General features: G+C 52.2%; 6 protein-coding genes across 6 annotated transcripts; 2 read left to right on the top strand and 4 right to left on the bottom strand.

Annotated features, from left to right (window-relative positions):
* Positions 1-423: 423 nt before the first annotated feature.
* MAA_00734 (Transcription factor IIA, alpha/beta subunit) lies at positions 424-2,341 on the bottom strand (the record flags this gene model as incomplete). Its single annotated transcript, XM_007818732.1, has 3 exons — positions 424-508; positions 612-1,480; positions 2,222-2,341. The coding sequence occupies 3 exons, from the start codon at positions 2,339-2,341 to the stop codon at positions 424-426; spliced, it is 1,074 nt and encodes a 357-aa protein (XP_007816923.1).
* A 1,162-nt stretch (positions 2,342-3,503) lies between these two features.
* Positions 3,504-5,267, bottom strand: MAA_00735 (WD-repeat containing protein slp1; the record flags this gene model as incomplete). The annotated part of the gene is made up of 1 exon (XM_007818733.1): positions 3,504-5,267. One exon carries the CDS (start codon positions 5,265-5,267, stop codon positions 3,504-3,506), a length of 1,764 nt encoding a protein of 587 aa, XP_007816924.1.
* Positions 5,268-6,196: 929 nt separating this feature from the next.
* MAA_00736 (kelch domain-containing protein) lies at positions 6,197-8,615 on the top strand (the record flags this gene model as incomplete). The annotated part of the gene is made up of 3 exons (XM_007818734.2): positions 6,197-6,641; positions 6,702-7,632; positions 7,691-8,615. 3 exons carry the CDS (start codon positions 6,197-6,199, stop codon positions 8,613-8,615), a joined length of 2,301 nt encoding a protein of 766 aa, XP_007816925.2.
* A 1,842-nt stretch (positions 8,616-10,457) lies between these two features.
* On the bottom strand, positions 10,458-12,939 carry MAA_00737 (zinc finger domain-containing protein-type/integrase, DNA-binding protein; the record flags this gene model as incomplete). Its single annotated transcript, XM_007818735.2, has 4 exons — positions 10,458-10,559; positions 10,624-10,804; positions 10,877-11,914; positions 12,209-12,939. The coding sequence occupies 4 exons, from the start codon at positions 12,937-12,939 to the stop codon at positions 10,458-10,460; spliced, it is 2,052 nt and encodes a 683-aa protein (XP_007816926.2).
* A 7,113-nt stretch (positions 12,940-20,052) lies between these two features.
* Positions 20,053-20,819, top strand: MAA_00738 (Hypoxia induced protein, domain protein; the record flags this gene model as incomplete). The annotated part of the gene is made up of 2 exons (XM_007818736.1): positions 20,053-20,686; positions 20,758-20,819. 2 exons carry the CDS (start codon positions 20,053-20,055, stop codon positions 20,817-20,819), a joined length of 696 nt encoding a protein of 231 aa, XP_007816927.1.
* A 436-nt stretch (positions 20,820-21,255) lies between these two features.
* On the bottom strand, positions 21,256-22,800 carry MAA_00739 (conjugation with cellular fusion-related protein; the record flags this gene model as incomplete). The annotated part of the gene is made up of 1 exon (XM_007818737.1): positions 21,256-22,800. The coding sequence occupies one exon, from the start codon at positions 22,798-22,800 to the stop codon at positions 21,256-21,258; it is 1,545 nt and encodes a 514-aa protein (XP_007816928.1).
* Positions 22,801-23,418: the final 618 nt, after the last annotated feature.

Genomic DNA, 23,418 nt, shown 5'->3' with positions numbered 1-23,418 from the left:
TATATCCTATGCATGTTGGTTCGACCGTAGGATTACCGTGACGAGTCGCCGGTGAAAGGTTGGCGAAAAGAAAATGATGAAAAGTATCCTTGCAGCGTCAAGAAGGGGTGGTCCGTCCGTTGAAAGCGCTTACACCCTCCCAATCAGATACACTTCACACGGTGAAGATGTTGGCAATATCTCCTTTTTCAATTCGATTTACTAGGTCTACTGTACAAATGTAACGAAACGCCCCCACTAGTATCAAATTTGTCATGTTTCATCCCGTCTGAGGCGTGAAGGTATCGTCACCAATTCCGGCTCACCTGTCGTGACTGCCCCCGATATGCGTCATTCTGAATAGCCGCCTTTGCCGCACCGTTTCCCAGAGGAATAACAGCGGTAGGTGGGTGGATAATATGTACGGTTGTGGGTGGACAGAATCTACCACTCATACTCGCCAGTTGCTTTGTGGAAGACGTATTCCTTGCCATTGACAGTGAGCACCCCGTCTTTCAGAGTGCATTTCCTGCAGGTTGTCAGCATTGACTCGTGTTGCCGCGTGTATGTAACACCCAGATGTTGGTGTGGTACTGTAGGGTGAGCAACGAAAAAAAAAAAAAAAGACATACCACTTGTTCTTGACTCGTTGGACCTTGTCATACATGCATAGCATAATGTGACCCAGTCCCTCGTCATCCACTTCATCGTCATCATGCTCATCCTCAGGATCATCGAGATCGGAGTTGATGGCGTCTTCGTCGTCAATGTCGTCGTCGTCGTCTCCTCCGTCGTACCCTACAATCCCCCTTCTTTTCCTTGAAGCAGACGTAGCAGTGTGTTTGGTTGCTTCTTTCAGAGGAAGCATGAGGCCGCCGCCTTCCATGGACTTTGCCCTAGCTGCAATTTGGGAGTGAAGCATGCGGTCGATTTCGACGCGGCCGAGCTCGTTGAGAGTGCCTTCGGCATTTCGCTGCATCAGAATACCTTCATAATCCTCGTCAACATCACCAGGACCATCGGTCTGACCGTTGGAGATACTTGATTGGCCGGCACCGGGCTGTTGGCCTTGTTGTTGTTGCTGCTGCTGCTGAGGCTGTTGCTGTTGCTGACCTTGGATAGCATTGATGGAGCCCGCAGCCCGCATGCCATACTGAAGCTGGAGCTGCTGGGCAGCTCTGCTAGCCGCAACGCTGGATTTATCTAGACCGTTGTAGTTGGGCAAGGCTGGCATGGCTGTTGCCGTGCCGGGTTCTTGCTTGATGTTCGCCTCCTGCTTAACGATGCCGGGCTCAGACTTGATGCCGTTTGGCCCTGTAGCTCCGGGGGCACCTGTAGCATTGGGCAATGATATGATTGGTGAGAACTGCGCCTGGGTCGTGTTGCTCTGGGGAGCGGGCTGTGGTTGAGCTGCGGGTGCTGGAGCAGGTGGTGGTGGCTCAGGCTTCGGATCCCAAGGGAACCGAGCCACGTCGAGCTGAGAAAGCTTTTGTTGCCATCCCTAATAGGGCATGTTAGCTAAATCAATCAAACAAATCTGAGATCTCGGAGTTTCGATGGGCCGCAAGACGAGATGAGGGAGAGATGATGGCAGGTTAGGCTGCGGTGAGAGGATAGCGAGAGTAGGTCTATAAATAAAGCCAGAAAAGCTTCCTGGGCTGGGATATTCATGGGATTCAGCAGCATTGCCATCTTCATGCAGGCCCCAACAGAAGACGGCGCCTCTCAACTATTCACCCAAGTCGTGGGAGCGTGTAAGTCGTCCCCGTACGCCGTTCCGACACCCGGGGACCCGATATGGGGCGGCACGTGACTTGCTGGGGGGGGCATGGTGACGATGGTGCCTAGGCAGAGTTGCGGCCAGATCAGGCACACCAGGCGGAGCGGGCAGTGATGCCAACAGCTGAGCAGGGGGGCGGGGAGCTTAAAAGGCCCATATAGCGCTGGACTGCCCGCCTCCTCTCGCCCGCTTCTTGGTCCCCAGAGTGACTGCCATCCGTCCTGCCGCCACTCCAGCCATGGATGCGCAATCGCACTCGCTCTGCTGCAGCACTCCTGGCTTCGCAATTCCATCCGAGAAATCCTGGACCACCACGGAATCCGGATTGATGGCTTCTGTCGGGGTGCACAGCTCCCGCAAAGGGCTTGCGGCTGTTCGCCTCCCATGGTGCATCCTCGTTGCAACCGCCCCGAAGCAAATCATCTGAAGGGGGAACCGGACAGCCGGAGAGCAACTTCTTACCTGACGCAGCTCCTCTAGAACATTCTCCTCCACGCCGCTCTCTTCAAAGTCCACCCGCGAACTGTTGATGACTTCATCGATGATGGTCTGGTAGACGGTTCCGACCGCCTGGTTCGACATGATGGCCTTCTGTCGCAGCCGTAGCGTGCCCGTACGACACTGGAATCCGGTGAACCTGAGCACAGCTCCTAAATCCCGTCGCCGACTTCAAATGCTGTCGAGGACTAGTCGCAACCTGTTTCGCCGCGTCGGGGTGTCGAGAATGTACAAAGGCCGATTGTCTGTCACTGGCCGCGGTCGAGTGCAGATGGAAATCTCCCAGCCTTGCAGTGGCGCCCAAATCGTCGAGACTTCACGGTCCTTATTGCCTGTAATTATGCGTCTGCGTTTGCGACGGCGGGCTATCGTGCTTTTGCCTGTATGTTCGAAATTGATACAAGGGTTTCGGTGCCGTTCGCTGTATCCTGGCCCGTGGTGTGCAGTGGTGAGAGATGGGCTGTGGTAGGTGGATTTCGACGACTTAGGCCCCTCCACAATCCCCCGGCGCTTAGTAATCAGTCGCCCACATTAGTGCTGGAGGCAGGCTCCATACACATTTGGTCCGGTGCGCCTGAACGGAGCAGGAAGATGGAGGCCATGTCATACTGGTATATATCATTTTACGTGCTGGGCTTAGGTTTGTTACGTCGCATCAGGGCGGCAACCGCTGCGCTGTCTCGGTCACTCAAGATTGGGCTTCGAATAGGATGATGCGTAATGAGTTTGGTCGCTGACGCCCCTCCGTTCATAAGGGCACCTGCAACCGAACTCAGTGACTCGGGCCGACGTAGAAATGCTCCTCAATCCAACCCAACCAAACCAGCGATACCGCCAGCATACAAGTATGGACTACTGGCAAATGCTATCATGTGTTACCTCATACTGCTGATCCCACAGGCACATTCAGACAAGGGCGCGACATACTAACCAAACAATTACAATTTAAAACTTCCAAGTCCAAGCACTAATCATCACCAAACTCTGTCTGCTGCCCAAAATTCATATATACACTTGTAACCCAAGATACACGCCGTCAACGTCAAGTCGTCACTCGTATGTAGACCTTCCCATTCTGCTTCATTCGTGCGTGGAGAAGCGCTTTCGTGCCACGTGCTGAAAAGAGTACAAAACAAACTCCAGAGCGCCGCGCTTACAATTTGACCACCCACGCCAAAGTCAACTAGTGAATGAAACAGCTCTCATACCTACCGTTTGACAAGTTACTATTCATGTGACGTTCTATTTACCGAATGGTCATATGCTTGGCCATATCAGCCTTGCCGGAGGCTCCAGAGCCACCGATGCCAGAGGTCGTGCCGGCTCTCTTCTCAAACACCTTCCAAAATTTCAAGCTTTCGTCAGCAGCAGCCGTGGCCAGCATTTGACCATCTGGGCTCAGGCAGCTGTGAAGAACACGACTCTCATGAGCAGGTATCTCGACGTTGCGAACAAGAGTAGGATAGCTCCAGATGCTGAGGGAGTTGTCTGGGAAGCCGCTGGAGCTGACAATCTCTCGGTAATGAGGGCTCCATCGAAGAGATGTCACCTGAGAGCCTGTATCAATGCTGTTGACTCGAGCACCTGATGTGGAGTTCCAGAAGTGGATATGACGGTCGTAAGAACCACCGCCAGTAGCTAGCAGGTTCATGTTCCATGGGCACCAGGCAAGAGCCTTGACGGCGGCCTTGTGGTTGGTCTTGGTGAACTTGGGAACAGACAACGAGCGGGCATCCCAGATGGACACGAGATTGTCGTTGCCGCCAGTAGCGAGTTGAGCACCATCTGAACGCCATTCCAGGCCGCAAACCTCGGAAGTGTGTGAGACGAGCTCAGCAACCTTGTGCTCAGCAATACGGACGTCGTGGTTGAACACCAGGCCGCTGCGGGCACCGGTAGAGAGCAGATGCTTGCTCCATCCCATGACACCAACACGGGTATCGTGGCCAAACATACTGCGGATTTTTTGTCCCTCGGAAACATCCCAAATTTGAACCTCACCGCTTCCAAGACCAACACCAACATAGGCACCATCATCAGACCACTTAACACTACTGACGTAAGTGTCTGCAGGACTCTCCAAAAGGCAGCTCACACTGCCTTCGTCAGCAGACCAGACATAGACACTGCGCTCAAGACCGATAGCAACCTGGTTTCCAGAACTCCAGTCGAGCAAGTTAAGGTAATAATCATCAATGAGCCCAGGAGCGTCAAGAACACGCTCAGGGGCAGTAGCGATGCGCCGTCGTAGCTGAGCAGAGCTGGCTCCATTTGGCTTGAGAGGTCTGTTATACTGTTGACGAAGATCAATCGGCTTAGATGACTCGGGGGGTGCGGGCTTGAACTCGAGAATTCGAGTGTTGAGCTTGACTCCGCACGCACTAGCCAAGGAGTCTTGGTAGGCAACAGTGTTGGGAGAAGGACGAGAGTAGTTATCCGCTTCTTCATCATTGATGCTAAGGCCCTCCAGCGCGGCCGCCGCATCATCGGCTGCAGAGGATAGGACCGAGGAGCTATCTGCTTGGGTGGTCTTTGGCCGCTGACGGTCACTTCGCGGCAGCTTGCTGGAACCGGCATTAGCAATGGCCGAGCTGGCGCCCCTGTTAGGAATAAAGCGGTCGCCACCATAGTTGATAGTGGCCTTGGCGGGCTTTTGTCGCAAAGGGGCTTTCCTTGACTTGGCACTGCCGGGCGTCCTTAGACCAGTTCCAGTGAGAGTAAAGTCAGATACACCAAGCTCAAGAGCTTTGCGAGGCGTAGAAACGGTACGGGCAATGTTGGACTTCGGAGACTCGCGATGGGGATTCTTCGAGGAGGAGCGAGCCAAGTGCGCCGTGAGGTTCCCCCCGTAGGTCGATTTGGTATGCTTGTCGGGAGTAAACGGTGACGAGTTCACGCCATTGCCTGACTGTCGAGGGGAGGGGGTAAGAGGGATCCGCCCGCCGGCGGTACGGGTAGAGAAGAGACCCTTGTGGGATTTGATAGGCGTTGATATAGTTACAGTAGCCATGATATCAGACGATATTGTGCGTTGACTGCGTTGGAGATGTCTTTACGTGCATCCACTGACACCTGCCAGCGGGTTTTCAGACGAGTTCCAAGAGACTCTAGCTAAAGGTTCCTGGGTCAATCCGTATTTTTATGTCGGTATTCGATATCCGATGACTGTAACTATGCCTTCACGAAGATCTGGCAAAATGGGTGGGTGGGTCGAAGAGCTGGCGGCAAGTCATACGATCGAGTGGACGAGTTGTAGTTGTTCCAAGTTGATGAGTTGTACAAGGCTGATTGTCTGGTAATTTTTTTCTATGATTTTTTTTTTTTTTTGGGTTTTGATACACTTGACTTTTAGCGAAGCAAAAGAGCTTCGTAAAATAAGAGAGCAGAATGATGTCAAGGGGTATCGGATGAAGGATGTGCGTGGTTTGTAGAGCAAGAAAGGTGGTAATGAGGATGTCATTCACCGATTCCTTTTATTTACTTTGGGCCCCACTACAGGTCTGTCCAGGCAACGGGAGCCAGGAAACGGATAATATAACCTCCGCATCGAGTCCTGGCCAGTTTGGGCACTACGCCTCTTTTGGTCAAATATCCCTGCAATTGTCTGGGGCAGGGGCAGGGGGTAAAAACAAGTCTAGCCCAAAGTGTTCCATAGTGGGGTTGGAGAGTCTCCGACCAAGAAGCAAAAATTAGCCGCCCTGGAATCTGCTCCATTTTCCAACTTGAACACCTCTGTGGATAGTCCAAGCGTTCGGCTTTCTGGCATCACTGTTCACCGGTTGTGTGTGTCCTTCACTTCACAGTCTCATTGTTCGTTTGCGAATCCCCCGTTTCTTTCTTGTCCATTCGTCAGCATCGAAACTCACCTATTTAACAGGTCTGTTGCCTTCTTTGCGGCTGAGATGACTTGATCGAGCGGCGTCAGCGAGGTCCATGAGCATGGCGCAACCTTTAACTCCCGGTCACGCGCCGGCATCATCCATCTTTGGTGGCCCAGCAGCCCATGCCGGGGCCCCAATCCATCCAAATTCTGCTATCACCAGCTTGACATTGTCAGGAACGCCATCAATGAATGCTGCCCCAATCCCGACTCCGACCTCTGCAGCCTCATCGTCGAACAACACCTACATCATGCCAAACTCCCCGGCCAGGACCCGGCCTGTCGCGGATGGATACCGTCCAAAAATCACACGCACTTTGGGCCAACGGCCTGCCTGCTTAGTGAATGCATCTGTGACATACTGTGGGAATAATCAAATATATGCCTTTGGCGGATTTGACCAGTACACAGATGAAGTATATAACCATGTGCTTCGCCTGGACCTCATAAGTCACCAGTGGAGCTTGGTCGACAACTACGGTGATATTCCTGGCGTAAGAATGGGTACGGGACTGCCCCGACCGATTTGTGTGCTCGGATTCCCAAGCTAACTCATCTCATTAGGCCATACAGCCACTTTATATCAAGGCGACAAGCTCCTAGTCTTCGGCGGCGAAAACGAGCATCGAACGTACCTCTCCGATCTCATCGTCTTCGACCTCAAAACTGCTCACTGGACTCAGCCACAAGTATTCGGCCCTATTCCCAAAGGCCGAGCCAGACACGCCGCCGTTTTGCATGAGGACAAGCTCTTCATCATTGGTGGCATTACCGGTCAGAACAATTATGTTCTAGATGACATCTGCTATCTTGATCTCAGGACTTTTACCTGGTCCAAGGCATGGCGATTCGTCGGCCGGTTCGATCACTCCGCTTATATTTGGAATGACCGCGTTTGGGTGTTTGGAGGTCTGAGCGAGGATATGGACAAGATCAGTGACCTGTGGTGGTTAGATCTGAAAGGGTGTCCAGAATTCGATCCTCGACCGCACATAGGTGTGTTTGACCGCAACTCTGCGGCAAGTAGAACAAGCGGTTCTCCTCGCCCACCTTACACAATGGCACCTGCTCCGGTCGTTGGTTCATCTGGCTATGCTGCAAACTCGAGAACTGCGCAGGTAAACCCGCCATCATTTCAGTTGAAGACCTACGCCCCGATGGCTCCAGGAACTATATCCGCGGTAAAATTCATGTTCGGACAGGCACTCCCATCTCAAGGCTCTGGAATTCACTATCATCAGTATGCCTCTGGCACCCTACTCGATTTTGTAACACCAGCAGCCACTATCAGTCCAAGAGAGTGTTCGTTGTCGGTCTTAGATCTGAATACTCTGAGATGGCAGAAGTTAGCCGAGGGCCGAGAAATATTTAAATCTGGATATAGGTGGCACTACTGTACCATGAATGAGGATGGCACCAAGGCGTGGCTTCTTGGTTGTCCGACTGATCTGGCCTCGACTGATATGGGTACAAATGGATACGAAGAGTATCTCAGGTAAGAACTTCTCGTTGTGAGCCAAGTATAACCCATCCGGCCACTAACTTCATTGCAGTGATATCATGGAGATTGATTTGCGAAGATACGGCTTCCTCGGTAACCATATGACTCCAGAGCCTCGAGCTGCATCACGGCCACTAGCTCATTCAAGGGCATTTGACCAGCCATCAAAAGGATTAGGTGGCGACCTTGCCAAGCTTTTCAACCAACCGCCGGAATCCGGAAGTGGCACAGATTTCATAATCACTGCACTTGCTGAAGATTATGAAGATGACGACGTTCTCAGCTCTGGCTTGTTTCGCTCCAAGTCTTCATCACGGGACGAAAATTGGCTTGCGTCAGATGCCCCAACATCACAGCCAATACATGTTCACAAGCTCATCTTGCAAGCACGCTGGCCTCACTTTGCACGGCTATACAACGCCCAAATGGCGGAATTCCATACCAAAAAAATGCACATCCCCGAGCCATACTCGGTAGTAAAGGCCTTTCTCCTTTACCTCTACACGGACAGCATTCATGGAACGCTTGAGGCCGATAGTGACGCCACGACGGATCTCTCGGACGTGGCTGGTCTTCTAGTCATGTCCAACATTTATAACATCCCTCATCTAAGATTGCTCTGTGTCAACCGACTTGCCAAAGAGATGGACGTCGAAAATGCATGCGTCATCTGGTACTGCTCAGGCTTGGCTAGTGAGGAGTGGCTGCGTAAGCGTGCAGCTATGTATTGCATGACTCACTGGGGGCGCATCGTTCGCACCCAAGGCTTCCTTCGGCTCCCTCGCTCTGCGCTTGTTGAGCTTTCACAAGAAATCGACATGGAGGGCCGCGTAGTTGCCGGCGAAGACTTGGAGTGGGGCGGCATGAATGCGAGGTACGGAGACGGGAGCCACGGTGGCCGGAAGGGGAGCATCAGCAGCAACCATCAGATGGTGGAATCTGATGCCGACGATGATGAGGGCATGGAAACCAACTAATGGTCATGATGCACTGATGGCTCCTGCAACTGAGCTAGCCAATGAGTTATAATGAATCGGAAATTACGGGAACACGCCAGTGGATGACGTCAATGTCTATCATTAGAGGATCAGTGATATCGGCGGCAACAGCAGCACTCTTGATATCGGAGACTGTGCTACTTGTGATTTCAGCCTTGTCGTGGCTGGGAACTTGCTTTACATGACCGTTTTGTGCTTTGGATGGTGCATTGTTGGGCGTTGGGGGATGGTTGCTTGTGCATTGTTCGACTGATTATGCGGGTTCAATAGACTTTTATTTATAGCATGACTTGACTTGAAACCATTACCAAGGGCTCCGTGCGTTTCAAACTCCAATAGTCTTGACCGTACAGAAAGAGAGCATGTACTATTCTTTGCGAGGCAATGGCCACAGGCCTAGCAAGGTGCCAGTGTCATGTATACATCATGACGTACTGCGACATGTCGGCACACACTTGATAATAGACGTGCATACTAGACTGCATCAACCACCTCCCTGCGAGGACAGGTAGCACCTTCATGTCCCGTTTGGCATGCCACGAATGGAACTCAGAAACGGGTTGAATGCTCTTCCAACATGCTCACAACAAATACTACAGCGTCACAGGAATCTCCACATTCACAGTCGAGGGTGAACAGAATAGTTACTGGGCCGGTGGCAGCATCCATTCTATTCATTGATAGACGTTGTTATAGTAAACCAATTTTTCCCTTGCAGTTTTCTCTATAAGAATCCAGTTTTAACTTTTTACCAAATAACAAGCAGTTGGGGGTGTATGTAGAACTCCAGATTTCCCTATTCACAAGCCCAGCGAGCTGCCGAGGTGTTGCATGAAAAGCCAACATAAATAATCAACAAATGAAATCAACACAGACTAAAAAGAAGCGGCTGAAGCCTTGCCGTGAACAAAGACGCATATAGAGTGGTGATATCGGAACCAGGACAAGGCACAGAAAAGAGACGCGTATCAGAGGCGCATAAACAACTGGGTAGACCAGCAAAGGCATCCCAAAACCAAAAATCTCCGTGATTTCATGTCTCCAAAATCATACAAGCAGCACCGAGGAAGAACTCTTGTCAAACTTGAGTCTCCCTTCTCGTCTGCTTTATAAAACTCGTAACAATTCATCGACAGACCCCACTATATTGTGTCGGTTATGTCACCAACGGGCCTTTCGTCTTGTCTTCGTCATTTCGCTCGACGATGGGAATCAGACGTGGAAGAGAAGGCGACGACGGGGTGAGCCGTTATGAGAACCAGTATAATTCATCGGTAACATTTTCCCGCCAAAGATGGCGGGGTAGCCGCCGGGTATCATTGTGCTAGTAGACGACAGGAAAAGAAAACTGGCCACCCCAAAAGCACAAGGCACTCTGGCGTTATTAGACTGAATTGGCTGCCCATGCGGGCAGAGCGCTCAGCCGACCGCGTTGGTGAATCGGGGTAATAAGTGTCGATATAACCCCAAGAAAGATCAAGTCGGGTATCTAAACAGACTCTGCCTGAACTTCGGTAATTACCAGAATCAGGATATACTGCAACGCCGTCGCAATGCGCCAAGGCGGGGTGGTAAAGAAAAACGATGACGCAATAGGTGTAGAAGAGGCTCGGAAAATAACTTTTCGGGGGGGGAGGTAACATGAACTCGTGTCGGTGATCCAATGTTTAATAGTACAGGGCGGGTGAAGCCCTGCCTATCGTATTGACATGGAGGTTTTTTATGGCACATGAACGTGGTGTTCCTCCCGTTGCTGGTGTTGGGCATGGGAGCCAACAACTAGCTGGCTCCCACAGTATGTATGAAGGTCCTGCCTCTCTCTTATTGCATCATTTGGTCTTCCCCAATACCTGGTAGACTCAAGCCTGCAGCAAGTGCCTGAAGCTTAAACTCTGGGTTACAAGGCAGGGAGTGCGATTTATGCTAACGAAGCAATTAGACGACGACACATCCCAAGTTTGAAAATGCTGATTTCATAGTAACTCACATATTTCAGTCCGTTCAAGTTCTTATAGCGTTTGCCACAAGTTTCACAGTTGAAGGGCTTTTCTTTTTCCATGCCCATTGTTCCTGGGTATGGCGCACTCGTTTCTGGGTTTACAATCGAAAACGTTCCGTCGCCGTTCTCGTGCAACTGTTGCGTTTGATGGCCGTGCGCCTTGTGATATCTGGTTTTAAAAAAGAATCTAGGTTAGCTACCGTATATCGCAGATGTGACCTCACTGGAGTGAAACACCCACTTTAATCCATTTTGGTTCTTGTAGGCTTTTTCGCAGCCAATAACTGGACATTTAAACGGTTTGTGTTCCTCGGGCATCATCATACTTTGAAGCCTTTGCAAGAGAACTTTGTTGCTTTGAGGGTCTGCAAATTGACCCTGGGCCAGGCCGAGCTGAGCAAGTTGGGCCTGAATACTCCGATTGCCTTGGGGGAAAGCGCCATTTGGGCTGAATAGGTGCTTGCCGGGATCGTTAATGCAGAAGTTGGAGTCGTTGCCGTTTGCAAAGTTTCCGTCGCCGAGATCAGTCGAACCAGTGCCACCCATGGGCATCCCGGGCAGGTCCTCGTCCATGTCATCCATGTCTCCAGCTGGTTGGTTTGGATGCTGAGGCATCTGTTGCGTAGTTGCAAGAGTTGGAGTGTTGACAGAGGACACGGTCGGGTTGTTCTGGAGGCCAAAGCTAGCAGCAGCTGGCGTAGGTGGCTGGGAAGTGCGAAGACCCTGAGTAAGCCCGGAGGTATTCATATTAAGTCGTGGTCGCTGCTGTTGTCCAAATAGTTGTCTTGTCTGGTGCATCTTATTGCTGTCATCCAGCTCCATAGTACCGATCGTATCGTCCATTTCCATATCCGCGACAGCCTCCATATCCTCATTGAGGTTGGTAGCCAAAGCAGGATTCATCTGACCACCACTTATGCCGGTCCCAATGCTACCCATGGAAAGGCCTGAACCAGGAGAAAGTGGTTGGCCGGTCGGTTGTGAAGGGCCCGGTTGACTTGACCCGGTCGGTGTCGTCCGTGAACTGGACATATTGGAGGCGCCTTGCATGCCAAACTGGGAAAAAGCAGTATTTCTCGAGTTATTGGAGCTGGCCTGAGTATGGGCTTCTTCGTAATGTTGCAGTAGGTCGTGCAGGTTGGGTAAAATCTTGCCACAACAGGTGAAGTCTCTCATGAAATTGGCTTCCAACTTTGGAAGGTAAGACGATGAATGAAACGAAGAGGACTGAGGAATGCCGCCGCCAAATGGATTAGGCGAAGTACCCTGCATCATAACACTAGTTCGCGATGGTGTCAGCATTTAAACATCAAGGTACGATGTACCGCTCCTTGCGTCGTCCAAAAAGTACCACAGGTGCCTGAGCTGATAAATGGTATGAAGGGTGAGGGGGTAGGTACATGAGGGGCGATGTCGAACATTCGCAACAGCAATCCCGAGTAGCCAGTTGCCGCAGTACGTCCCATGCCGGAAATACTGAGGCAATAGAAGGAAACCAGGTCGCTACTGTGAAGCGACAGAACAATGAAGTGTCGATGATTGGGACAGGGACGCATGGCAGGGACAGACTTACTCGTCACGAACAAAACTACCAAATGACATGCCACCCCAGCTCATGCCACCCATAAGACTGCCAGCAAGAGACTCTCGGCGGTTGCGGTTGACATTATCTCGGTTCTGGTTATTCACGGAAATGGGTTTCGGGCCAGCGCTGACGAAGGAGTCCCGCCGGCTGCGGCCCATGGCGCCAGCGTCGAGGGCGCCCGAAGTCATGGTTGAAGCGTCGCAGTCGTCGGTGGCGTGAGTGATTTCGTCTGGATTAGTGATGGAAGTGGTATCGGTCAAGGTGGAAGAAACAGTCGTGTCTGAAGGGGATGTGTCGATGGGAGACGGCCTCGAGGAGTAGGCGCTGGCGTTAACGACGGATGTGGCACGGGTGCTTTGGGAAGATCTTGGGAAGAAAAGGTCGGGAGGAGTAGTTTCCGCTTGAGGCGACAGTGACGGGGACTGCGGCTGGGTCTGCGACTCTGATGAGAAGGCCGACAGGCCAGGCTTGGAGTCAGCTTGGGTGTGGGCATTAGAGTGGGTGGAGGCGACGGCCGCGGAATAGGCAGCGAGGTCGCTGGAGCTGGCCCAGGTGGTGGCGTCGGCGTTGGCATTGGCGTGGGCCATGGGGCTATTGGCGCTTGCCATGGCGCTGGATCCAGAAGTGGCATGGCAGCTCGGCGCAGGCAACGTGGGCGAGATGCTCCTCGGCTGCCGCTCGTCCCTGGCGCTCTGAAACCATTGCAAGGCGGACAACATGGCCGCCGACAGCTCGAGGTTCGTCGTACACTCCTGTTCGAAGGGTACCCCGGTGCCGTCTTGTTCCTTGGTCTGTTTTGTCGGTCGATTCGTATTTTCGAACTTCAGCGTGTCCGGCTGGTCAGGTAAGGGAGCCCTGGCGTCAAGTTTGGCGCATGGTAGCCACGAGAGCTCGGAAAGCAAGACAAGGCGCAGAACGGTGAATCTGCATCTGGCGGCAGAGTGGTATGGAGTGCGTCCAAGGCAGTTCAGGGAAGGTAGGATGGCTCCTCGTGCGGTTTATTAATGGTCCCAGCGCTGCGACATGGTGCAGGCGGTATGACTAGAGAACAATGATGCGGCTGGGCCAGATACCCAAGCACGTATGGATACTTGTCGTGGTGGTGGTGGTGTCGTGCAGATATCAGTGGCCGTCGTTATGATCCGAGCAACAAGGTTGGCATGCGCCGAAAGGAGTCCCATGCATAGATCTGGGCAAACGTCCCCAGATGTATGGAGTATTTATCCTGCCATGACTTGGACTGCACGCTTCGTTGACGGGTGCTGTTTGCATTAAAGTTGCGCGGTGGGCCGCCGGTCAACCTTCCCTCTCTGCCTCGTCGCGCGAAGCGTGTAAGTCGGTTGGGCGTGACGCCGCGTCGAGGGGGATGCGAATGGGCCACTGATACAACCGCGAGTGACATCAACTACCTACAAGGCAGTTGGCCGGTGCCACAGATGACGACTGTGACCTCTCAGTTGGAGGCAATTTGACCAGCCAGCACCGTGGCTGTCTGGCAGAGGGTGGGCACAAGGTGGCCAGTGAATGAGTCAGGGCAGATCTCTGGAACCTCTCGGCATCGGGTGCAGTGGAGAAGGCTATAATGTCTGGTCGTATTGTACTATTGACGGTGCAGTGTGTTATTGTATTGTTAGAGGGAAGCATCGGACGGATGGGACCAGCGCGTATGGGCACGATAAGTCGGAGCCGACGGGGTGGGATTGGATGAGGAACCGATACCGAGTATACCAGTCTCCTCTTGGGCCTTTGCAACACGTACCAGAGCAGAAGAGTATGGCATGCTACGCCGAGCAAAGGCGGAACAAATCGACACGGATACAATATTTGGACGTGGTGGTGATAAAATGCCAAGGCTGGGGTGGTTGCTGGTTCCGGACGGGCGTATCGAGACGTCAGCCAGGATGGAAGGCCAACTAATAAGCACTAGTACACAGTACGGAAAGGGACCTGCGCTAACTACTTGAGTAGCTTGTCGCCATTATGCGAGATGAGGTCTTTCCAAGTGTTGCTGCGAGCGCCAACTTCGTGTGATGAGTCCAAGTGCGAAGGGGAGTCTCATGGCCAGGGTACTTAGTAAGGATCAAGGGTTCAGAGGGGAAAGGCTCACATTCATGGGAAATGTCCATCTCCCGTTGTCACTTCGCAGTATATAGTACTACTACAGTGTTGTACTACTTGCAATAAGCTGTCAGGTGTCACGCGAGCCGTCGTCCCTTCCCTATCAACATGTGGTGTTTTTATTAGTAGTAGTACTGGCAGAAGCCAGGCGCGGTGCGCGATTTCAGCTGCCAAGCAACCTCCCTCAAGCCCTCAAGTACCTGACCAGGTGGGTACCTCCTGAATTACCTTAAGTACCTACCTAGGTACCTAGGTAGGTACTTAAGTAGGTAGGTAGGTAGCTGGCTTCAAGGCTCGCAAGCACCAGACTCATTCAGATCAGACACGCGGGGTTCTATTGACAACTTCTAAACCAAGGAGGCGTCAAGTGAACGCGTGCACTTCAAGTGAGCTCGTCGCAGAAAGAACAATGTATTCATTCACCCCATAGGCATAGGCGCAGATCATTTGAGTGGGGTGGAACCGACTCCAGGAGATGAGGTACGTCAGTAGATACAGCAAATCGTGCCTTCCACGGCTTCAAGGCCATGCATTGCCCGAGTCTCCCAAGTACATGCATAAAGTATGTATCGAGTTCAGCCCATCTAGTACGAACTATTCCCAGCCCTGGTCTATAATAGCCTCTACTTCAGTTACTAATTAGATGCGCTCGGCTGCAGCAAGCACAGGCTCTCATCGGTATGTTCGCTCAATAATATTGCACGTCAAACTTTCCATAGTCTTGGATCCAACTCTCCATCGCCCCCGCACAAGATACATACCTAGGTAGTAGTACCTACTATGGATTGATACCCTGACCAGTCAGTTTCCGTACGGAGTTCGCGGCCAGGGATAAAGTTAGATTCTCGACTCGCAGGCGTCGCGACATCGCTTGTCGCTTCTCAGGGGGATAGTGCCTTGGATATCTACGCGGATGGGTCGGCGGACAAAGGAAAAGCCACAGAGCCATGCATCTACTAGTCCTAGTGGTCAAAGAACAAGCTTACATGGGATTGCACACCGCTGACTTGCATCGGTCCATGTAGATCACTCTGCCATGCGTCTTTGTCCTATTGACAGCATACGTACACTGGTCTGTGTGTACGTGAGGCTGGGCTGGCTGGGCAGCCAGGCGACAGAGTCACTCGCTTGTTCGCTACTCCGTACTCTGTACTCTGTATACAGTGTTTCCGATATGATGGCCAACCATCTGGCAATCAGGGGAAACCCTGCCTTTCATTCACGGGGCGTTTCATTTCAGAACGGCGGTGACGTCTGGTTCGCACACAAAGAGACGCACTTGACGGGGCTCGCACACCGCAGATCTATGTGCTACGTCAAGGCGGCAACAGCGGCGGTTAACTCGACATTTTCGTGGTGTTTTGCTCCCGCATCCGCAGGAGACAACCGCGTCTCATGCATTGCATTTGAGACGGTGGCTCAGCAGTCACCTGCCAGTACAAACATTTCTCATACCGACTTTCAGTACTCCATACATGCTCCGTACTGTAGTTTATTATCCAGCCGCCACTGACCTGAGACATGGATGAGGCTCCGAGATTCGATTACCCGCCAGACATAAGTTCAACCTCATACACCAGGGTTCGTTGTCTGGCCGGAAATTGGTTCATCACTGCATCCTCCGCTCTCCTACCAAGATATATGTGAACCCCTGGCAGAAACATTGAGCTTTATTGTCAGCCTTCACCTCCCCACGATCAACAGTTTCCTACGCATCTGGTGCTCCAAGTGTCTGGGGTGTCCTCGTGTCCCATCGCTACACACGCCTGTGCATTTGCTCGTTCTCCAGAGTTCTTGGTACTATAAGGAGGATGATATTGGGTCCATACATTATACTACATGCTTTGGCACCAACGCCAAGATTATGACAGCCTCCACCTGCAATGAATATTACAAGCAGCATCCATCACAGGAGATGTGACCCTCCAAACCACTGGATAGTGGACCCTATGAATTTCTATTACTATCTGGTACGGAGTAGTGCTACCAGTTAGCATCGGCCGGTTCCCTTAACCTACCGCAAACATGTGGCATAGCCGGAAGCCCGAGTCATACGCCTGCACTGGGTTTCGGAAACAGCGCCATCGTCAAGAGTCACTTGGCCGACCTCTTCTCTCGGGTCACTACCACAATATCCATGGGCTCGCGCTGGGCCTCCATTCGCAGCGCAATAACACTGGGCGCACTCACAGATCACACTCGACGTCGATCGGGAAACATTCCGTGGGCCCCAAACTCCATTGTTGGTTGAGATGCTACTCTGTGGCGGTTGCACCACTGCATCATCCATCACTTGGCAATTGGACTTCCCGGTCCACCATGCCCTTGCAGTTCCAATCTGCTTCTTTACATATACTACATACTACCTTTATAATGTTAGAACAGGTGCATATGGATGTTTTTGGGACTCCAGGAGTTTGGTGCAGACACTTACTCCTGCGTTCACCGCAACCAACGCACGAACTATCCACTCAGCCGGCCGGCATTACCAGTCCCCTGCTGATAGCAACAGCGGACAAAACACCGATATCCGCGCTCTTTTGACTATCAGACATGGTGACAGTCGATTTGGGGACCACGACAATAATTGTCACTTTTATGTTGCGGAAGATTGTAGTACATGCCGTAGCCTGGCTTCACTGTCCAGTCCACAAGTGACGATCTGGGCAACTCAGTCACAAAGCTATCCTCGGCTCGGGGATAAATTCGCCTTAGTGTTTGCCATGATTATACAGCCAGCTTCTTGGTCTAGGCTTGTGCCTCGTGGCGGCATCTCGCCAGATTTGTTGTCCCCGTAGCGGAGCTGTCAGGAACATTGAACACAATGGGAACATTTGAACCCTGTGCAATCAACTGCTCCGTAGGCCCATCGCCCAGTAATGGAACAAATGGATCCCTTCCAGAGCAAGTAAGTGGATGCCCTGGACTGCTCGGTGCCACCGAGTCACTGGTGGATATTGTCTCGTAACCGTGGCGGGTCAACTCGGTACAAGTTTGCTGACTTGCCGGCCGGCTTCTAGGAATGAGAACTTGGCAAATGCAGGGACTAGTCGACTAGGCGTACATACGTACATGTGGTAAGTTACCTAATATCCGCATCCTGCATGTGTAGGACCGCGAAACGGACGGATTATGTGGGCTCAAAAGTGTTTCCAGCGCTCGTCTGTTCGTCCGTTGGTTCCGCGCTCCTTTCCAACTACTCCATGGATAATAAACAGTTCATGGAACGCCGAAACGAAGGGGCTCTGATGTGCCATCGGTCGTCTCAAAACGTGGCAAGCCTGCAAGGGACAAGCCGCACAAACCGTGGTTTGACGATGATGGCTTTCCTGGTAGCGAAGAACAATCACACATGTTCCTAGTGAATACTATTAATGCTGCTTATATGAGACACACGAAGGACCTGTACGAACAGGGGTATTTCTTCTGGTCAAGGATCATCACTGTCATGCTGCGTACGGCGTACTCTGTGCAGTGCGTTGTACGATATCGCAGCAAGCAAGTAAGGGCCTTGACAAAACCAGCCTCAGCGGATGCTATAAGACGCAAGCTATTGTAAGCGATCCTTGCTCATGCGACGGGCCGATGCTTGAGATACAAAATCCTAACTCGCTCGGGCCTTTTGCATCATCCGCTTGACAGCATGTCCACAGATCTCCAGGGTCAACAATTATGGATGTGATGCATTTGGACTAGTACAATACAATACAGAGTGCAATACTGTGTGCACATGGGTAATTTAATCATCGTCTTGATGTCATGCTGGGTGTGATGAATGCAAAGTGGCCACAGTCTCGCTCTTGGTCGCGCATCTTGGCTTGTAGGCCAAGATCAAGAACTACCTCCCAGGTAGGTAGACATGATTGGTCAAGTAGACGTAGATTTCAAGATTCAGGCTGTTGAAGCCATCTATCGGTACCTGACCGAAATCCCCGAGAATACGGCAAGTGGGAACTTCGTCTGTGTCCAGGCCGGCGGCCCTGCAGTTCCTGCAGCGGACTTGATATTCGATGTGCGTAGTACTAGTAATTCCAAGGCGTACATAGTGCATACAAAACAAGACTGCCGAGAAGCCTCCCGCGTTCCGCGACTCATTGATTCGACAGGCGACTTGGCATTTTCATCCTTTTCCCAGGAACAGCTAGACCCGGACAGGTTAGAAATCGGTATCCATCAACCATGCGAGAAATGGGTCTGCATAGAGTAGCTTGTGGTAGGTCCGCTAGGAAACGTTCGAGTAGCTCAATGGCATCAGAGCCAGCCAACGAGGATCAAGATGATTACGCCTTGAATAAAGGACCATGGTAGGAAGAATACGCCAGTAGGTGGGAGGCACAGGAAAGCTAGCAAGAAGACAGCCGAGTCGAGGTCATCGCTCGTCGGACTCCAATGACCTAGTTTGTCCCGTCCATGTAAGAGATGCACGGCGGAAGGGCGCCGCCGATTACAATTTGCATAGTAACCCAGGCCCATCCTCTGCCGCCTGGTGTATCATAAAAGGGTCAAGGGGACTGATGCTGCCCGGGATTAGGAACTGAGAAATTGGTTTTGGCCTACTTGACGTTTTTGTGTCGTTCGCAAAGAGCGACGACTTGGGAAGGCGGCCACGCGACCTCCTTGTTTGTTTTGGCCAGACAGCGGCGACTAAGTGCGGAATACTCCGTGCCTATGGAGCACAGTATGCTTGAATATCGACGGGCATGCCTCATGTGCTGTCGGCGAGGTTCCTCCACTCAGGGCCAAGTTGTCGAATTTGCCTGTTCGTAGTAAGATGCGGCATGGCCATGATCAAGCGTTGTCGGGTCGGCCAGTGATGACGATGACGACAATAGAACGGCCTGCATTTCTTCACGACGGGTAACCACGGCGTCGGGAGGCTATTGGAGATTGCTCGCAGATGGTTCGGCAGGGCGGATATCGCCGTTTTGTGGCAAAAGGGCAGACATCAGGATACAGTGGCGGAAATTTCTCGGCCTTGGGCGTCGGGAGAAACAGGGTAGCTGTCAGATGCTTAGAGCAGTCACGTGCCGTTTGCACGGAGTACGGCAGCCACTTGCCTCAAGCCTCCATGACTGCACAATGGCACTGGGCTGACATCATCCCGGGCGCGGGCATCATGAGAATTACGTATTGGACTGGCTATGGTTTTTGTAGATACTTATATGCCTCCCATTGCGCACCTGCACTCGTCCTCAACCCGTGACTTAGAAACTCTGTTTTGCACCACGATCAACTTGGCTCTTCAACATCAATTCCGCCTTCTCCTGCTTCCCTTGGTGGACAAGGATTTCGCCGGAACCAAGCTGTCCAGCCGTCGTACGATAATTCGTGCACCAGCGTCGCGGCATTTACACGAATCAACTCATACGGAATCGCTCTCTTCCTCAAGCATCACGGGACACAGAATATCCCTTTCGGGTTCCTGACCTGGACAAATCTCATCGGTAAAGCCGCACTCCGGAGCGCACCACTTTTGCCTCTACAATCCCCGCGGTGACTGAACGCCTTTTTGGTGCAGTGTTCCTGCCTTTTTTCTTTCCTTCTCTTTTTTTTCGGACCCGGAGCTTCGGCAACTCAAAACAGCCCAGCCAGCACTCCACCCAAGCCTCCAAACTCAAATACCAACGACATCATTCCATAAATAAGTCACCACCGCCGCTGCCGCCCATTCAATCCATCAAAACTCCGACCAACCACTCGCACAAGCTCCCAAAATGAAGGTCGTCAGCAAAGAAGAGGAAAAGGCCCACTACAACGTCGTCGTAAAAGGCGGCCTGATCGGCGGCACGGCCAGCTTGGCCCTCGGCCTCGGCGGTGTAGTGTTCGCCTCGCGCCGCTACCCTGCCTTCCGGTCGCTGACCGTCCCCTTCCGTGCCTTCCTCGTCACGTCGACGGCGACGTTTGGCGCCATTGTCAACGCCGAGCGGTACTCCAATAACTTCCAGCGTCAAAACGACCCCAACTACGGTTACAAGGACACTTCGCAGCGAGCCATCCAGATTGCGCGCGAGAACGAGTCGACGTACGAGCGCTTCATGGAATGGGGCAAGGAGAATCGCTACAGCATCGTCTTCGCCTCGTGGCTGGCGAGTATGGCCGTCGCGCTGGCCCTCGTCGGCCGCGCTCCCATGAGCACCTCGCAGAAGCTGGTGCAGGCTCGTGTCTACGCGCAGGGGCTGACACTGGCCGTGCTCGTCGTCAGCGCTGCCTTTGAGATGCACGATGCCAAGAAGGGCAGCGGCCGGTGGGAGACGGTCATGGTGGTAGACCCCAATGATCCTGAGCACAAGCACTTGATTGAGAAGAAGATTCACAAGGAAGAGTATGAGGGCCAAGATTTATGGATGGGTGAGTTTTGCCCCCCTCCCCCCCCTTTTTTTTGGTTTTCCTGAACAGAGGCTAACGATTGTTGGTGTTAGATATGGTCGAAGCTGAGGAACGACGATTGGCTGCTAAGAAGGCTGCGGAGAACAGGGCTTAAATCTGCATTCAAACATGGGACTGTCGGCTCATGATTGCATTAAACATACATACATCTCCTATTCTGCATTTGAAGAGGCACGAAATACCGTCACATTAGAGGAGGGAGAATGGCGTTCTGGGAAGCTGCATCCAGGTGGCATTAAAAATAGGAATCTTGGTCAAGTCTGCATTGTACATGTACCTTTTTGGCGTCAAAACATCAACATCAAATTGTATTATTTATTAGACATTTGGCCCGGGAAAGGTGTGCATATATCCCGCTGTTATCAAATCATCGTATTTTCGTAGAATTTCTCCCAGAATACCAACACAGGTTCATACATACACTAGGCAATACCTTGGAAATTGGAGATTGGAAGTGACCAGATTGCTAGAATCGCAGTATTGTGATTTGTTATTAACTGCGTTACATTGCCCTCTATGCTAACTCCGGCTCAAACTTCAATCGTGAAATGACTTATCTGCGAATAATATGCATGCACCGCCAACTCCAGTATCGTCACGTCTCCGAATACTTCACTGCCATCGAAGCCTCCAATCACCAATAGCCTACTATCATATAACACCGTTCCATGATATCCCCTACCACTTGGCGGTTTCCCATATGCCTTCCTCTTGTCCCACGTCATCGTCACGAGATTTAGTAGTATCACATCGTTGCAGTAGTCGCTTCCGTCATGGCCTCCAATCACGAAGAGATATGAACCAACAATCGTGGCCGTGTGGGATAAACGTCTATAGGTAACAGGTATGGAGACCGATTTCCAAATGTGTGTCTCCACGTCGTAGATCCATACGTCGTCAAAGCATTCGCCGCCGTCTGAGCCGCCGAATATGATCAGTTTGCTGCCGACTATGTTGGCAGTGTGGTAGCCCCGGGCTTTGGGGCGGTGGTCTTTGGTGGTTGAGGTCGAGCTTGATATCTTTTCAGGCCCGGATATGAGCTTCCATGACATTTTGGTAGGATCGCTGACGTCGAGTCTCCAAATGTCGTTGAGTGCTCTGACGCCGTCGCCGCCTCCAAACATGTAGATGCCGTTTTTGTATAGGCATGCCGTGTGGGCTCTCCGTTTAGACGGGATCCTGTCTCCTATTATACGGGGCTTTGTCCACCGAAAATTGACAGTATCCAAGACGTATACATCATTGTAATACGCCGGGCCATCACCACCTCCGAATACAACGAGCTTCTTGCCCACGGCAGTGCAGGTCATTGCGCGTAGTGGCATGGGAATATCGCCTACCACGTGCGGGACAGACCAGTAGAAGGCATCGGCGTCGAGTACATAGACGGTGTTGAAACATATTCGCGCGTCACATCCGCCAAAGACGTAAATATTGGACCCGATCAAGGTTGTCGTGTGAGCTCGAAGATTTGAGTGCGGCGATCCTGATACAAACGCCTTTGACCAATACAAGCCAGATGGCGGGGCGGGTTCGACATCCGGCGCGTCTTTGGGATCGGGAAGCGATGGGAAGGGGACGTGTTGTCCCCGAGGAGGTCGAGTGAGTTTGTTAGATGTTCGAGTTGTTGCCGCGGAAGATGGGGCCTTTCGACTACTGGCAGCCACAGAGGAACCGGTTCGCGAGCCCGTCGTCAGTGGTCGTTTCTTCTCCTTCTCCTTCTCCTTCTCTCCATCCTCCACGGCGGGTTCAGCAGACCCATTTGAAACGGGAGGCGCCTTGGCTGGATATGTGCTTGAGGTGGAACTGGATGCGACCTGGGAGGCGGATTGGGATCGCTGCCTGATAGCGACGTCGGAAGTCTTTCGTCGCTTGTCATTGATGCTCTTGCTGGCGAGATGGCCTGGTGTATGACTCCGCGGCAGTGGGGCAGGTTCTTGATCGGAATCGTCTGAATCACGATATATTGTCGTGTGTTGGCTTGGCGAAGCGCTCGCGAGTGCCTTGCTCGATCGGGCAGATTTTGTCTTGGACGCCTTATGAGGGGAACGCACCGACTTGCCAGAGTCCGCCATGGCGTCACCAGCCGAAGCTCATCGCCTCGGCCACCGGGTGATGACAAGCGACGACGGCCTTTGCGTGGGGGAGACACGAGGTTGACGGGCAGGACTGGCAGAAGCAAAGGGCGAGGAATTGGGTAATTTCATCGGGCTGGGAGAGTGCAATTCAACGTCTAATATGGCACAATGAGCTGTTGCCACATGATGGGCGCGTCTGAGGGGTAGCAGCAATGCGGTTAATGCTGCAAATGCACTTCAATTGGGCTGGCATGGTAGTGAGATGGAGCAGGGAGCAGGGAGCAGGGAGCTGTGACGAAGCCGCAGGCCCAGTCGCTCTTGCCCACTTGCTACTCCCCGCGAACCCCACCACATTAAGGATGCGAGCTGTGGTATGCGTATTAACGTTGGCAAAGAGTAGTAGAACGGTGCCGATATGAAACCCCCTCCTCCTCCCCAGGAAAAGAAAGGAAAAGAGACACTGATTCAGATATCCAAATTCTTTCTTTTTTTTTCCCGTTGCCCTTCCTTTTTGCAGGTCCAATAAACCAGCTTAGCAAATAATATTCAGCACGCAATGACGCAGGTGCCGCCAACTGTCTGCAACTGGCAGTCGATTACACCGGGCGCCATTTG

Source organism: Metarhizium robertsii, assembly GCF_000187425.2.
Source record: "Metarhizium robertsii ARSEF 23 chromosome Unknown MAA_Scf_7, whole genome shotgun sequence".
In the NCBI taxonomy this organism is placed as follows: domain Eukaryota; kingdom Fungi; phylum Ascomycota; class Sordariomycetes; order Hypocreales; family Clavicipitaceae; genus Metarhizium; species Metarhizium robertsii.
Note: the sequence above shows the minus strand (reverse complement) of the source record. Positions and strands in the feature narration are given on the sequence as shown.